The 15141-nt window shown below is 45.0% G+C and overlaps 1 protein-coding gene across 2 annotated transcripts; it reads left to right on the forward strand.

Moving 5' to 3' along the window:
* The first annotated feature begins 945 nt into the window (after positions 1 to 945).
* Positions 946 to 6930, forward strand: LOC138527539 (uncharacterized). Of its 2 annotated transcripts, none has more exons than XM_069638787.1 (2): positions 946 to 5995; positions 6476 to 6930. In XM_069638787.1, exon 1 carries the CDS (start codon positions 2968 to 2970, stop codon positions 5053 to 5055), a length of 2088 nt encoding a protein of 695 aa, XP_069494888.1. In that variant the 5' UTR covers positions 946 to 2967; the 3' UTR covers positions 5056 to 5995; positions 6476 to 6930. The 2 variants fall into 2 exon arrangements, with proteins under 2 accessions (XP_069494888.1, XP_069494889.1); XM_069638788.1 differs by having other exon boundaries at positions 946 to 5791; positions 5885 to 6930.
* Positions 6931 to 15141: the final 8211 nt, after the last annotated feature.

Here is a 15141-nt window from a genome sequence, read left to right on the forward strand (position 1 = left end):
ATCAGTCATGTCATTAATATTAATAAGTGCACACACACATAAGCTAATGGTAGAGCTGGGTGGCGGATAAGGTATAGTATAAAAAAAACAAATATATTAGCCCCATAGAAAAACCCCAATCTTCATTAAGGTGAATGCTCTCCAGACCAGCAAACACCTGTCCCAGGGTATTCACCGCAGTTCACAGTTAAATGCAAATATGCTTACAGAGCGTTACTGAATTTGCGTGATACCCTTTTCTTCAGCAAACATGTTAGCTAGAATCTGCTTCTGTTGCCTATGTACTAAATATTTCCATTGAGTCATTGTTCCACATTTGCTTTCCACATTCTGTGCAAGCATGTGCTTCAAAGGATCAGCTCTCTGAGATCTTGACATGTGGCCAACACTTTGCATATATCTTTGTTGCCATCTTCCTCGCCATTACATGCATCCTTGCATAAAATACATAAGGTGATGACTCAAGCACAGCGTGAGGGCAAGATCCAGTCTGCAGAACTGCTAGGAAAGTTTGCATCTTGAGTACCAAACACCCCTGCATTTATCAACTTTGAAGAATGAAGTGGCAAAGTAACACGTAAGAGGTCCTCATTAGTACTTAAATAACGGTAAGCATCCGCGTTAGATTGGTCGCATACCAACACAGAAATTGCAAAATAACATCCTCAAGAGGGTTTTACTATACGCCGAACGCGCGCCGCAAATGCAGTACCTTTAGATCACTTCAGCAAATGGTTAAAGCACATTTATTCGTTCAATCCAAATTGCAGTGTTAATTTTCGAGTATCATAGAATCGTTGTCACCTGAACGCTCACCTCCAATGCCAAAACAAATCGAAGTTATTTATAGAGCAGCAGATTGGAAGCAGAAGTGCACTTGAAGACTCCCTTCAGGCTCCCACAGCTAAAACCCTCGGCTTTAGGATGTTGTAGTGAGTGCATTCTTTAAAACCAATTCCGGTTTATTTTAAGTATTATTTATTTTATTCAGTAGCGCTCTTTTGGAGTTATTCTTTCTCCGTCCACAGGAGGGGTATGGTTTTTTCTTAAACACGCTCCCCATATTGACTCAGCTTTTTCACTATTCAAGGGTGGTCCTTGCTATTTAGAACCCACTACCGCTTTTGGCTTATCTCGATCTGTCTGACTCTTCATCACGCCATTTTCTAGATCCCACCATGTAGGTGGATCTCACACAATACATCTCCTTTGTTATGTGTTTAGCTATTAGTATAGAGTGTTTCTCTTTGATCTGTTAGTTCACTCTTTTCACCATACTAGATCTCCAGTATTCTGCTCTTCACCATCTCGCTAGCATCCCGAGTTATGTACAGCTTGTCAGTCAGTCCTTGACTGTTATGGAAATAAAATAAAAGATTTTACTTTTTGTCTCCTTGAAATGTTGTCAACAGTTCAATTGGGCCCTTATGAAGAAGAGGTTACCCTCGAAACGCGTCGGCCACTCCACAATTGGACAGCATCACCTCTCCATCATTTATTGCTTCTTCGCAATTTGTTTTAATATGTTAAACGTCACGAATTACTTTGTACAACAGAATGTGCCTTTTGGCAAATTTTGTTTTCCTCTTTGCCAAATAAATTGTTATATGCTCAACTAACAAACTGCTGTTATATATCTATATCCATATATTTGAAGGCCCTATGTGGCATCAGTAAACAGTGTGCAGGGGACGGGAGGGCCCCACTTTTTGGGTCCTCTTCTATTTTCTCTTTTCTGATTTAGGCTTTGTGCCAAGGCCTTTTTTCCTCCCCCGCACCTTTAAATTCTTAAACCAGCTCTTCTGTACATATAATGATGATTTGAATTTCTATATCAATTGTTACCAGGTGTGCACCACTGTCAGCATTTTTGTTTTCTCCATATGTACTGGTCTTCCAGTGTGGCACGTACCAAGTGGGTAGCACCCTGATATAAACCTTGTTCATTATAAATATGTCATTTTCTCGCATCAACGAGATCACAGATAAACACGCAACTACACTTGCATTTGATGCGGAAGAAGCTAAACGCATATTAGCTCTCATCAAGGATACAGACCAATCTTTACAGAGTAAAGTCAGCCCAGACAAAATAATCTTTCAATTAGAAAAACTCATTAGACGCGAGATATCGCAGAAATTACATGCCAGTACCCTAGTGGAATATTACAAATCACAGAGAATCCCTAGAGGATTGAGGGTATATTTGAGACCTACACTCTGCAGCGAGAGCAAAGCATTTGTTGCTAAATGGGATCAAATTCTGAACAAGTGTTCACTTGACTTGATCTTACTTACGATTGAGGAACTTTCCAAGTCATTGACATCCATCGACAAAGACATAGAAGCACTGACAATACAGCTTTCAGAATTCAAGTCAAAAGAGGATCTGACACAACTTTTGGAAGATATCAATTCCAAATTGAGCAATTACAAAGCAGACATAGAACAAAGGAAACTTCGTAAGTTTAAACGCGATACGTTCGATTATTTGAACGATATCGTGTATACCTGGCAGGAGTTTTACCATCACAGAAACGCCAGCAGAAGTCGAGCTAATAATCTTAACAACTCCAACTCAGGGAGTGATAGTAGTAGTAGCAGTGTGGGAGAACCAATACCGAAAGACCAGTCACAAGAACAAATTCCACAGCAAGTACCAACACCTGGGACCACAATTCCCCACCTTACACCATCTCAATCTGGGACAGTTGCTAGTACCACAGGTGTTTTTTTAGGCCTGAGAGACAGACAAAAAGAAAAAGAAAAACACGACGAGGCAAGAAAAACACAAAAAGGAAGATACAAATAAGTGAAAATCTAGTCATCAACCTATCAAGCAAAAACCTGACGAGTGGCCAACTTGATATCTTAAACCGTGGTCTTTCCTTTGTTCCTACTTGCAACACATCACTATTTGAAGAAAAAATCTGTCTTCACAGATTGTTGAGGAAATTAAGATTGAAGATGTTTTTCGAATCCGATTTGGATACAGAATCACAGGCCCTAGAGGATGACATCCTACAGATGCGCCCCAAGAGTACTTTCGACCCTCAGATTCAAAATTCGATCTTGGATCTCTTCGAGAAGAGTGTCATTAATGACCTCAAAAGAATTAATTACCATAGCACTAAACCAGTTAATATTAAGAATAGCCAACTTGAACATGTTGAACAGCTGGCTAAAGATGAAGATTTAACTATCAAACCTGCGGATAAGGGTGGGGCAATCGTGATCATGGATTCATCCTACTACACACGGAGATGTCTGGAACTACTTAACGACACCGTTACTTACACAAAACTTGATAATGATCCACTACTTAGAATCAAAGCCATCATCCAGAAAGCTATTGACAATGCTTTGGAAAACAACTGGATTGATTCAAAAACAAGTCAGTTCCTTATAAACAAATATCCAATCACGCCTGTGTTCTATGGCTTACCAAAGGTTCATAAAGACAACATTAATCCGCCACTCAGACCAATAGTTGCGGGAACTGATAGCATATTTGACCCATTGGCCATCTATGTGGATCGTTTACTTCAACCTCTAATCCAGGAAATACCAACCTACCTGAAGGACACTACAGACTTCCTCAACTGTCTACAAGAAATCATAGCCCTGGACACTAGCTGCATTCTCTTTAGTATGGATGTATGCAGCCTTTACACCTCTATTCCCCACATCGAAGGGGTTGATGCTGTACTCTGGCTCCTGTTGAATCATGAACATATAAGAGGGAACAAAGAATTTATTGTGGAATTACTGGAAATAATTCTTCACAACAGTTACTTTAGATTTCAGGGCCAATACTATGTACAATCATCAGGTACTTCAATGGGGTCGGCCATGGCTCCGGTTTATGCTAACACCTACATGTATAAATTTGAAAAAGAAAACGTGTTGGATCACCCATTTTGGTCATTTAAAATCTTGACCTGGAAACGTTATATAGATGATATCTTCGGTATCTGGTGTGGTACACGAGATGAATTGGATCTTTTTTTGGAACATCTGAATTCAGTGAACAACACAATCAAATTCACAATGGAAGTAGGGGACCCTTCATTACATTTTTTGGATGTGAGCTTACAGATCAAAGAGGGTCACATCGACACCACGGTGTACCATAAACCAACAGACGTGAATAATCTTTTACATTTCAGCAGTTTCCATCCTAAACCCATGCTCAAAAGCCTACCATTCAGTCAAATGTTAAGATTGAAGAGAATTATCTCAGACCCAGCAGGCCTTGACTCAGAATGTTCATTTCTAGTTGAACGATTTGGATCTAGGGGGTATCCAGATACTATCACAGGAGAAGCCCGCAACAGATCAGAGACCTTCACGAAGGAACAACTACGCATCCCTAAAGTCAAGGATAAGTCCACACCGCTACTCTACATTTCAAAGTACTCACGACAGAGTTTCCAAATCAGCAAAACTCTGCGTAAAAATTGGACCATACTACACAATGATCCCTCTCTCCTGAAATTATTTCCCAAAGCACCAATGATGGCCTTTAAACGTGGACATAATCTCAAAGATAAACTAGTGAGAGCGGAAAGACCTCCTAAAGACAAACAACTTGTACTGAGTACCATAAAGAAGGGTACCTTTCCCTGCTTGAACTGTACGAACTGTAACAATGTTATAAAAGGTGAAACGATATCTCACCCACAAACTGGGAAGAAATTCAAAATCAGAGACTTTTCCACCTGCCTCTCCGCAGGTGTCATCTACTCATTGAAATGTCCCTGTGGTAAATTATACATAGGACAAACCACAAGACCCGTCAAAGAAAGATGGTCAGAACACAAATCCACCATCAGATGTAAGAATCTCAGATCCCCAGTGGCAAGGCACTTCATCGAATTCCAACATACGATTGCACAAATTAAATTTCAAGTCATAGAAATTGTCAAACGTCCACACAGAGGTGGCAATTACCAATCCCTGTTGTCACAGCGAGAGAAGTACTGGATCCACACACTTGACACTTTGCAACCTAAGGGTCTGAATGATGAATTCTCTTTGAGTTGCTTTCTATAGTGAATTGTGAAACTCACATGTTACATCGCCAACTACTATACACAAGTGTCAGTATCCCGGACCTTAAAAAAAATTTTTTTCTTTGTCATTACAAGTGTTGTGACTTTGATGTTTTCTTCAAGGGAACTGTATTTTCCTATGTTTGACTTGCCTATATTCACTTAAATGTTTGCACCTGTTCACGAATGACCAATTGAACCATCTCTCCATTCGTTCGAACCTTGTATGAGTAATAGGCTACATCGCAATCTTTTATCCCCTTGCCATTGAATTATACTTGTCTCACTATATAATGAGTAGCCTCATGACTCTACATGATTTGTTTTGGACTATTAAGAGTAAACTGCATGTACCATTTGTGCTATCTATCATGACTGTAACGATTATTGTACTATTCACAAATTTCTGTTCCATTAGAACCAAAATTATAAAATGCGTTGCGATGGTGAACACCAGAATTCTTATGTTTCATTATGGAACATATTAACTCTACTTTTCTTATTTATCCTGATCTCTGGTCAGTCCCTATGAGTACGCTTGCACTATGCGCCATTGCATGATGGCCTCCATATTCCTCACTCACCGGCTTCTATGCCCTTTTCTATGTTTATTATTTAGTTTCCTTTCTACGTCTGACGGCGTGTCCCCAGCACAGCTCGTTCCCTAGGTTACGACCGCGCGGAGCCACTGCCTGCCGGTTTCAGTTTCCACTAACAGTGTTCCCCGCACTGTACAGGTAAGCTACCGCTACTTGGGTCCCTTTGCCCGGTTGGGAGACCCCAGGTTTATTTTTCTCCAGTATAACAGAAATGTATATGTCCCCACTTAGGTGCCAGCAGTACGTGTCTCTTTGCAGATGCCCTGCATCGTATAATTGTTTCGAATACTTGTTGACCACACGGATGCCCCTGTTGCCTTGGCTACTCGTCCCGCAACTCGAGTGAGTGCATTCTTTAAAACCAATTCCGGTTTATTTTAAGTATTATTTATTTTATTCAGTAGCGCTCTTTTGGAGTTATTCTTTCTCCGTCCACAGGAGGGGTATGGTTTTTTCTTAAACACGCTCCCCATATTGACTCAGCTTTTTCACTATTCAAGGGTGGTCCTTGCTATTTAGAACCCACTACCGCTTTTGGCTTATCTCGATCTGTCTGACTCTTCATCACGCCATTTTCTAGATCCCACCATGTAGGTGGATCTCACACAATACATCTCCTTTGTTATGTGTTTAGCTATTAGTATAGAGTGTTTCTCTTTGATCTGTTAGTTCACTCTTTTCACCATACTAGATCTCCAGTATTCTGCTCTTCACCATCTCGCTAGCATCCCGAGTTATGTACAGCTTGTCAGTCAGTCCTTGACTGTTATGGAAATAAAATAAAAGATTTTACTTTTTGTCTCCTTGAAATGTTGTCAACAGTTCAATTGGGCCCTTATGAAGAAGAGGTTACCCTCGAAACGCGTCGGCCACTCCACAATTGGACAGCATCACCTCTCCATCATTTATTGCTTCTTCGCAATTTGTTTTAATATGTTAAACGTCACGAATTACTTTGTACAACAGAATGTGCCTTTTGGCAAATTTTGTTTTCCTCTTTGCCAAATAAATTGTTATATGCTCAACTAACAAACTGCTGTTATATATCTATATCCATATATTTGAAGGCCCTATGTGGCATCAGTAAACAGTGTGCAGGGGACGGGAGGGCCCCACTTTTTGGGTCCTCTTCTATTTTCTCTTTTCTGATTTAGGCTTTGTGCCAAGGCCTTTTTTCCTCCCCCGCACCTTTAAATTCTTAAACCAGCTCTTCTGTACATATAATGATGATTTGAATTTCTATATCAATTGTTACCAGGTGTGCACCACTGTCAGCATTTTTGTAGGCTCTAAAACTTCCTGCAATTTCAGAACCCATACTGACAGATGGCTTCTCCAAATCAGCAACTCTGACATCCAAATGAGATCCTTTAGAGGTTAGTTCAGCCATGGTGACTCTGACTTCACTCATATCCAGAGCCACCTGCCTCAGCAGTTTGTACATGTTTTGGGTGCTTGGAGGTTCTTCTTCGTCCATCTCCAGGTGTTGTTTCTGCTTCTCAGGGGTTGGATTGTCTGGTTCCTGAATTTTCTTCTTTGAGTTCATAATCAGTATGAAATTTCTTTAGGGAGAAGGCCAGGAGCTGCAGGTTCAAGCTGCTGCTGCTTCGACCAACATTCCGGAATCGTTTGACAGTGTTATTGAGGATTCATTGTGTTACTGTTGGTAAAACCATTCTTTGAATGCTTTTTTAAAGATCTTCTGTGTTGTGAGTATTATTCAACATCACAGGGAATGCCTCTGGATATTAGGTAGCATGATGACCAATGACAAGGTTGTTCTGATACCTGGAATGGGAGGGACTCAAAGGTCATATCATATCCATCCCATATCCATCCCAAATCGAGTCAGGGTCTGAATAATAGATTGGGGCTGTAAGGGGGCCTGGCCCACATCATTAAAGGTCTTCTCACAAAGGGGATACTCCAGGCACTACTTTTGGATCTGTTGATGTTTCCCTGGGACAAAAGAACTTGTTCTACGCTCTTTTTTACCCCTGGGTGTTCCGATGAGAGGTGGGAATCTGCCAGATCTAGCAGAGCTTTCCAGAACTGCGGTGGTGCAATTGGTACCTTGTCGGGCTTTTACCTGGAAAAAAGAGCACCCTACTTTCCACAAAATATGATTCAGGCATTCGTCTCTCCACTTCTGCTGAAATAACAGCCTTGAATGTTGCTCTAAGTGAGGGGTCCTTTCTTTTGGCGGCTGCAAACTCCGGCTCTAATGGGGGCTCTCCTGAAAAGTGGCCTGTCCCTGACATGGCTTCATGGCTGCCTGTCAGGACCTCTTCTGGCTCTTAGCTTGTCTTATCCTGCTCCGGGTAGTAAGGAGCACATTCCAGTAGGAAGGAGGACCCAAACCCAGCTTTGCTCCTTGAGGTTTCCCTTTGTCCCAGGACATTGCCTGGTTAGGTGAGCATGTAGAGCTCACAGTTAATTTGAACTATGGGGTGGTCTCTCTGGTGTATCTTAAAGTGTTCCCCGAACCGAAAGTGCCTGCCCACAACATCAGCTCCAACATTAAGTCCATACACTCTTCAGTGTAATGTACCCAATCCAACTTTGGCTCATTGGCCCATTTGAAACAGTAGCTGTGGTAGCCTATGGCGCGGCCCCGAAGGGGCTAAGGGCACCAGCGCATAACATGGCAGAGTGGCCGGGCCCTCCCTGCCCCGCCTCCTTCTCCTCAGGAGAAGGGGCAGGAAGCAGGGGTCACTGGGATGGTGAAACCGAAGGAAGAGGAAACTTAGAGCAACAGGGGGTTAGGGGACAGGAAGGGGAGGAAGCCACCCTCCCCTGGTTAATCCTCTGATTTGAGGGCAAAGGGCTCTTCACGCCCCCACGGGTGATATCACAGGTCCCTTTGCGGCCTCTCTATAGGAGAAGCTCAGGGGGAGCGGTCTCTTTCTCCACTCTAAACCGCTGCTGCAGGTCTAACTTTGTGCTGCGTTTTTGTGCCATTTTTCCCTGCAGCCTCGTGTGAGTAATATCATTGAGGGCCTCTGGTTTTGCGCTGAGGGTTTGTGGCCGGCTCTGTATATGCGCTGCGGCTCTTCTGGCATGTGGGCAATGGGACCCTCCAACATTCCTAGGCAGCACGGCGGAGGGGGCTCCCTGCACCTCAAAAGTACGGAAGAGTAACCTGGGGGTGCAAAGGCCACAGGGGGATGGGAAGAACACATGCTGCAGACGCATGGTCAGCCCCATACCCCTCCCTCTCACTCAGCTACAAAAGAGACAGGCAGGAAGAGGGCCACAGCAGGGTGACAAAGCACATTACCACATTACCATGTGTCACACCCATACAAGAGAGAGCAGGAAGACAGGAATTAATAGTAGGTGATCACAATGGTCACCATGAGGTGCTAACTGCTGTCAGCGCCAGCGGCCGGGGTGCGAAAAGCCATCCCCTGCACACATGTAGTGCCTAGGGCTAATCCAACAGGATATAAGGAGGGCGGTGGGCAGCAGGAAACACAACCCTTGGTGCTCTGCACAGAGCACCGCAAGTCATCTGCGTACGCAGAAGACTTTTTATTTTCCCAAGAGCCCACCCACCCAAGAAAAGAAGGAGAAAAGGGGAGAAGAAAAGAAATACAGGGCAACAAACGGGGCCCACGTCGTCGTGGGAAGAGGAAGGCGGCACGGGCCAGGCGGCACAACCCTGGACCGCGTACCCAAAAGTGTACATTATGTATGATATGGTTATTATTATTATGACTATTAAGTTGTGTAATGTTATGTAATGTACAATAAAACACCACAGCCTTTTATTGCCAACAATGACACAAAGTGTCAGTGATCATTGGGGAAAAACAAAATATGGGCAGCAGTCGCCAACATCTTGGCTCCACTGGTTAAAACGTTCACGGCTTACTTGCATCCAGGGTGTGGAGAGACGTGTGGATGTAAGGGGTGCTGAGTTGGCTGTGGGCGCCCGGTTGCAGTGCTACAGTAGCACACTGGTACTCTCTGTGCTTACTAAGCCGGTGACCCGGTTTTGATGCCCAAACCAGGAGGAAATATTTATTCATCAAGAAATTAAGCTGCGAATGCTCGTTGCTATTGAGCTCAATGAATTAACGAGGCAGCCGCCCTGTTCAGCGTGTTCACTGCATTTCTTCTCATGGTTTCCTGTCGGCAATGGCGTTGCTCCTTAAGAGCGGAGTGGCGCTGCGGATTGGAATGCAGACGGGCTAATCTCTCCGTTCTGCAGTTCTCGTCTCGACTGGGCAGTAGCATTAAGGATGGCGTTGATTTCTGCAGACATTTGAATTTAATTGGGAAGGAATTAGCGAAGGTGTAGCTGCCTGCCAGCCACACTGCATGCCATCTGCAGTTAGCCAAATCGTGTTTAATGGGATGTATGAGTCATATCTGCTCACCGCATTCGTCAATTAGATGGTTTAAGGCGCTGGGCAATTAGTGGGAACACACGTGGCTCGGTTTGAGAATTTATGTTAAGGGGTTGCTAGCCATGCTGTGGTTGCTTAAGCCTACGTAGTGTTATGTGTGACCCTCCAAGTGTGTGTTGCCCTTTTAAGATGGTGTGATCAACGTCTACAAGGCGATCATCAGACCAACCCTGACTTATGCCTCCCCAGCATGGATGACCTGCCATGAGCGACACCGGAAGAGTCTTCAGATAGTCCAGAACAAGGCCCTGCGGATATCGTCTGGAGCTCCAATCTTCACAAGGATAGCAGACCTTCACAGAGACCTGGACATCGAGATGTTGGATGAACATCTAGCGAAGCTGAGTAAGAACTTCTGCCAAGAACTGGATCAGAACCCAAACCATCTGATCAGAAGACTCACTGCCACCACTGCAAACCCCTTCGACCGCTACCCGCGGCCCATCACTGCGAAGACCCTGTGAAACCAGCCCTACTGTGACAAGACCACACAGACCAAGAAGAATACAAACCCACGACTACACACTCAACCCGAGAAGATGGAGTAATGAGGCTCAAGCCTCGGTATCCAAACATCACCGCTGATGGATAAAAATCTATCAGCAAGAAGAACAAGAGGACGTGCCTCAGTAGGCTGCAGACTGCAACAACGGAACGGGGCCTGCTTGCAGCAATGTCATTTAGGGGTCGCAACTGTGACCTCTGAGGTCTCCCTTGCGACCTCTGTAAAAAAAAAATATATATATCTTTTTTTTTCGTTTTTGTAATGCAAGCTCCTGGAGTGGCTGGCTTTCTTGTTCAGGCTCTTTAAAAAATAAAATAAGAAAAATAAGAACAGGAGTGCCACAAGTCTAACTCTTTCATCACTGACCCTAAATAAGAAAGAATAGGAATACCAAATAATATGTCTTTCTGGAATTCTATACAATAATTGCTGGACTCATTAAAGGTTTATTTCAGGCACACTTCAGGGGGTGAGTCACTGATTTTGTCTGTTCTTAAACGTCTCAACTCAGCCTTTCATCCTTCTGAGGTCGATAAATGAGTACCGACACAGGTTGGATGATATCGGGTGTATATTTTTTCTATATAAAGCGCTTAAGCATAAGTGTTATATAATAACACATAATTATCATTTGGTCATGGACGTCTGCTTGCATTCACAGTAATTTGATAATTTGGGCCTGTACACACTGATCTTAACGCTACATATGGCGATCCATTCTTGCATGAAATGTACATCACATTATAGTGATATCGTAACCATATTTTTCGTAGTGTACAATGCTATGTGATGTCACTTCCTGTTTTGTCAACAGGGGAAAGGTTGTGTTCCATCGTTTCCCGTGATATCACTTCAGGGTGGGGTCACATGACATCACTTCCTGTGATGTTATCAGCGGTCAAGAGTTTGTGTGATGTCACTTCCGCTACCCCTGGCATTTTGGTGAAATGACGTCCCTGCCTGCTTGCCCACACCATGTGATCACGGTCCTGCAGGTCCCTGCTGGTCTCGGCCCCCCAGATCAGCCTGGTGCCCTGGGTTCAGCCCAGGCATCCTCCATCTAGGGTACTGCCCGCAGCCATGGTGCCCCGGCACCCAAGCTGTGCCCCCATGGCCTATCAGGGTCCCGCCCTGCAACAATCATAAGTCTGGGTGATCCTGGCACATCCAACAAGGTACTGGCAGCCCCAGCACCTGTAAGGCCGCCCGTGTGCCCACAGTCAACCCCACAATACGTATGAAGCAGAGAAGGACATGCTGCGGCCAGGGGCTCGTGGACGCGGCCAGGGAGTGGCCCGGGGTGGCACGTGCTACCCCTGGAATCTGATTGGCCACCCCACGTGCTACCCCATTATCCTAAACTATGATCATTATGTGTGTGTGTGTGCACTCCTACTACATGCCACCCCTGCATATGTCAGGGCCCAACTTGGGCCACCCCAGTCAAAAGAGTCTGGACACGCCACTGCAGGGCTCATGGAACTTGCTTGTTGGAAGCAGGAGATAGGCGTGCTCAGGGGTACTTGAACGAGATCTGAGAAAGATGGCGGTGGAAAGACAGCTAAATGTGGAAAAATGTTACGCAATGCGCGTGTGGCAAAGAATGTTTATAATGTGCACCGGAAGTGTACCAAAGAGGGCTTGGTTAAGAAGGAATGTGCGATTAAGGAAGTAGTTCAACTTAAATGGGCGTGACGTTTAATTTAGTGTATAAAGGAGCAGGGGGTTCACATGTGCAATGGCAATGTTCAAAATCCATGCTCTTGGCATATGCTACACCACTGAAGCATATGCCGAAAGTGACAAAGGACTTAAGGGAGTATTCCAATAATGGGTGTCCTGAAAATAAGGGAATGGTCCCTGTGCGCAGTGGTGTACATGAAACACAAAGCAAATATTATAATGCAATTGGTGTTGTACGTCATACGGTAATTTCTGCATTAATATAGTTAGTGTCGCTGCGTCGTGTATTTTTAAGTTGCATTTGCAGTCAGGGAGCACTATTATAACGCAGGTAAGGAGAATAATGAAAAGTAGAGCAAGACCCGTATGATTCTGCACAGGTCACCAGGTCACCACCCCCCTCTTGCCCAGTCTAGCCATGTACTTATCTCTCCTGACCATCCCCCCTGGTCAGTGACCCCACTGGTCGGTGACGCCCCCTAAACGGTGACCCCCCCTAAACTCCCTCTTCTTGCACTTGCCCCTCGAGTCCCGCGCCTGCACTTGGCTGGCTGACTGACTTGCACCCTTGGATCCATTCCAACCACTTTTCTACTTTTCTCGCACTTAGCATGTGGACCCCCCCTCTCCTGCACTCTCTGCCTTCCCCTGGCCCCTTCCACCTGGCCTCCCCAGGCACTCTCCTTCTCATGGGCCTGTCCTCCCTGCTCTTGCACTTCTCCACCGCTCCCCTAACCCTTGCACTTTCCGTACTGCACTTGCACGATCTGAATGTCGCATGGTCTATTAGGATCACTTCAGGTTTGTCCTCCCTGTTCCCCCCTTGCAGTGTTGCGCCTGGAAACACTTGCGTATAGGCGCGTTACAAATGGCCAATACAAAATAGCACTTGATAGGGTAGGTAGCGTAAGAGGAGAATTTAATGTACACGTGTACATATATCCTTTGGTCTGGTGGCTTACTGATTTTCTGCAAACAAGTTGTAGTGCTCGCTATAGCAGGATGTGACTATAAGGACCAAGCATTCGTTGCCTTGGTCGACGTTGTTTTGAATGGCAGTTTGCACAGGCGAATCTCTTTCCGCTGATAGATGGTTCAGGCCTCAGCATGCAGTTCCCTTTCAGAGGAAGCCAACTGCACGGAGCAGTGCACACACATTTTTGCAGGCATACTTTGGGCCTGGGGAATTACATGATCTAAAAAGAATGTTACAATATCAGTGCATGATTTTTAGTTGATGGCCTAAGGCAACTATTGAAGAGGAATTTATCGCACATGTTGTCTAACAGGACCAAAGTTAACAAAGGGGTGGGTGTTGGAAAGCCCCCAGACGCTCACACTGGAAAATATGCAATTCACTCGGGATAACGGCCCAGTACACCTCTTGCAAGGATAACACGGTTTATTTCCCTACAAACATGAAAAGCACCAACAAAGAACTCTGCTGCCGCGGAACGTTCTGCCAGAATCTGCATGAGCAGCACATTGAGAAGGTACACATCAGTGACATCATTACATACAGTGGGAAGCCGCGTGGCTGGTTGGTGCAACCCTACACATAGATGTCCTGCTCCATGGGGATGCCAGGCCATTGGTCCCAGCCCCGTCCGTCCATCTTCTTCCACATGGGTGATGCTGCAGTTGTCATTGGTCACAAGCCGGCTAATTGGCAATTATTTGCAAAACTAAACAACAAATATTTATCTATGTAGCAGTGCACCTGGTACAAACAGACAGGGGCCCAGGGGGAAAGCCGAGGTCATACTAACTCACACTTCACTCGCTCCCAGAGAGACCGGCACCCCTCCAAGCTCTACCACCTCGCAGCACAAATCACGTGACTTAGAAGTGAAGTCAGGAAAGCCCTGCTTTCTGATCTTTTTGATAGATTGTGGCTCTAACAGGTTGATGATCAGTGGTCTGGGGCTGGCTGGCACCTTGGAGTTCAGAAGTCCTAAAGTTAGGGGATTTGGGTAGTATAACTTAGAATTGGGACTGGTGGGAGTTGGAGGCCATGCCCTTCTTCTCGTGGGATTGCATTTTACAAAGATACTCAGCCCTCCTCCCTCCCAGAACAATGGAAGGCTTATGGATCTGCGCAGCTCTGTCTTTCTCATCAGTGCCCGGGATACAACCCATCCCTTTGCTCATGTTCGTGGCCTAGGCCTGGGATGCTGACTGCATCTAAGCTTTGTGCTACAATATGGCTGCTAAAATCTAAGCTGGCTGCTGTTCCCACATGTGCACTGAATCTATGAAGCATGCAATAATGTATTTGTATAGAAGCCTTTAAGGGCACCTCTATACCCCATGGTCTCTTACAATACCTATGACGGCTTTTGGCATTCGGGAGGATTGTGTCCCCTTCCCAACATTCCCCCCTTTTGTTAATTCTACATTAACGCACTCCCCAATAAACCCATGTTTATTTGTCACAGTTATTACTCCTCCGCTAACCTCTCAGCCTCCAAGTAAGGCAGTGATCCCTCCTTTGGAACCCATGCTCTACATACGTGTGGCAACAAACTCTGGCCAGATTGGGCATACTCCTCAGGGGTACAAGTCATATATATATATATATATATATATATATATATATAGGCCCGATCACCTGATAGATCCGCCCAGCATTCTGTATAATGCTTGAGGTCAGGTGGGGGTCTGGTGATAGTGCCGGGAGAATGCAAACGCTGCTCTATGACCACCATCTGTGGATTGTTTGGGTCATCCATTTGGGCAGCACTGTCTTTTGTACCACAAGGTACATTCGATACCTCAATTGAAACCATCATTATGTCACTGCTAGGTACTGATTTGGCACAACATCGGAGTCCCATTTGGCAGGTGCAGAAAAGGACCAGCACGAACACCATCACAGGCACCAG

Source organism: Ambystoma mexicanum, chromosome 14 (assembly GCF_040938575.1).
Source record: "Ambystoma mexicanum isolate Mex_15411 chromosome 14, UKY_AmexF1_1, whole genome shotgun sequence".
Lineage (NCBI taxonomy): Eukaryota > Metazoa > Chordata > Amphibia > Caudata > Ambystomatidae > Ambystoma > Ambystoma mexicanum.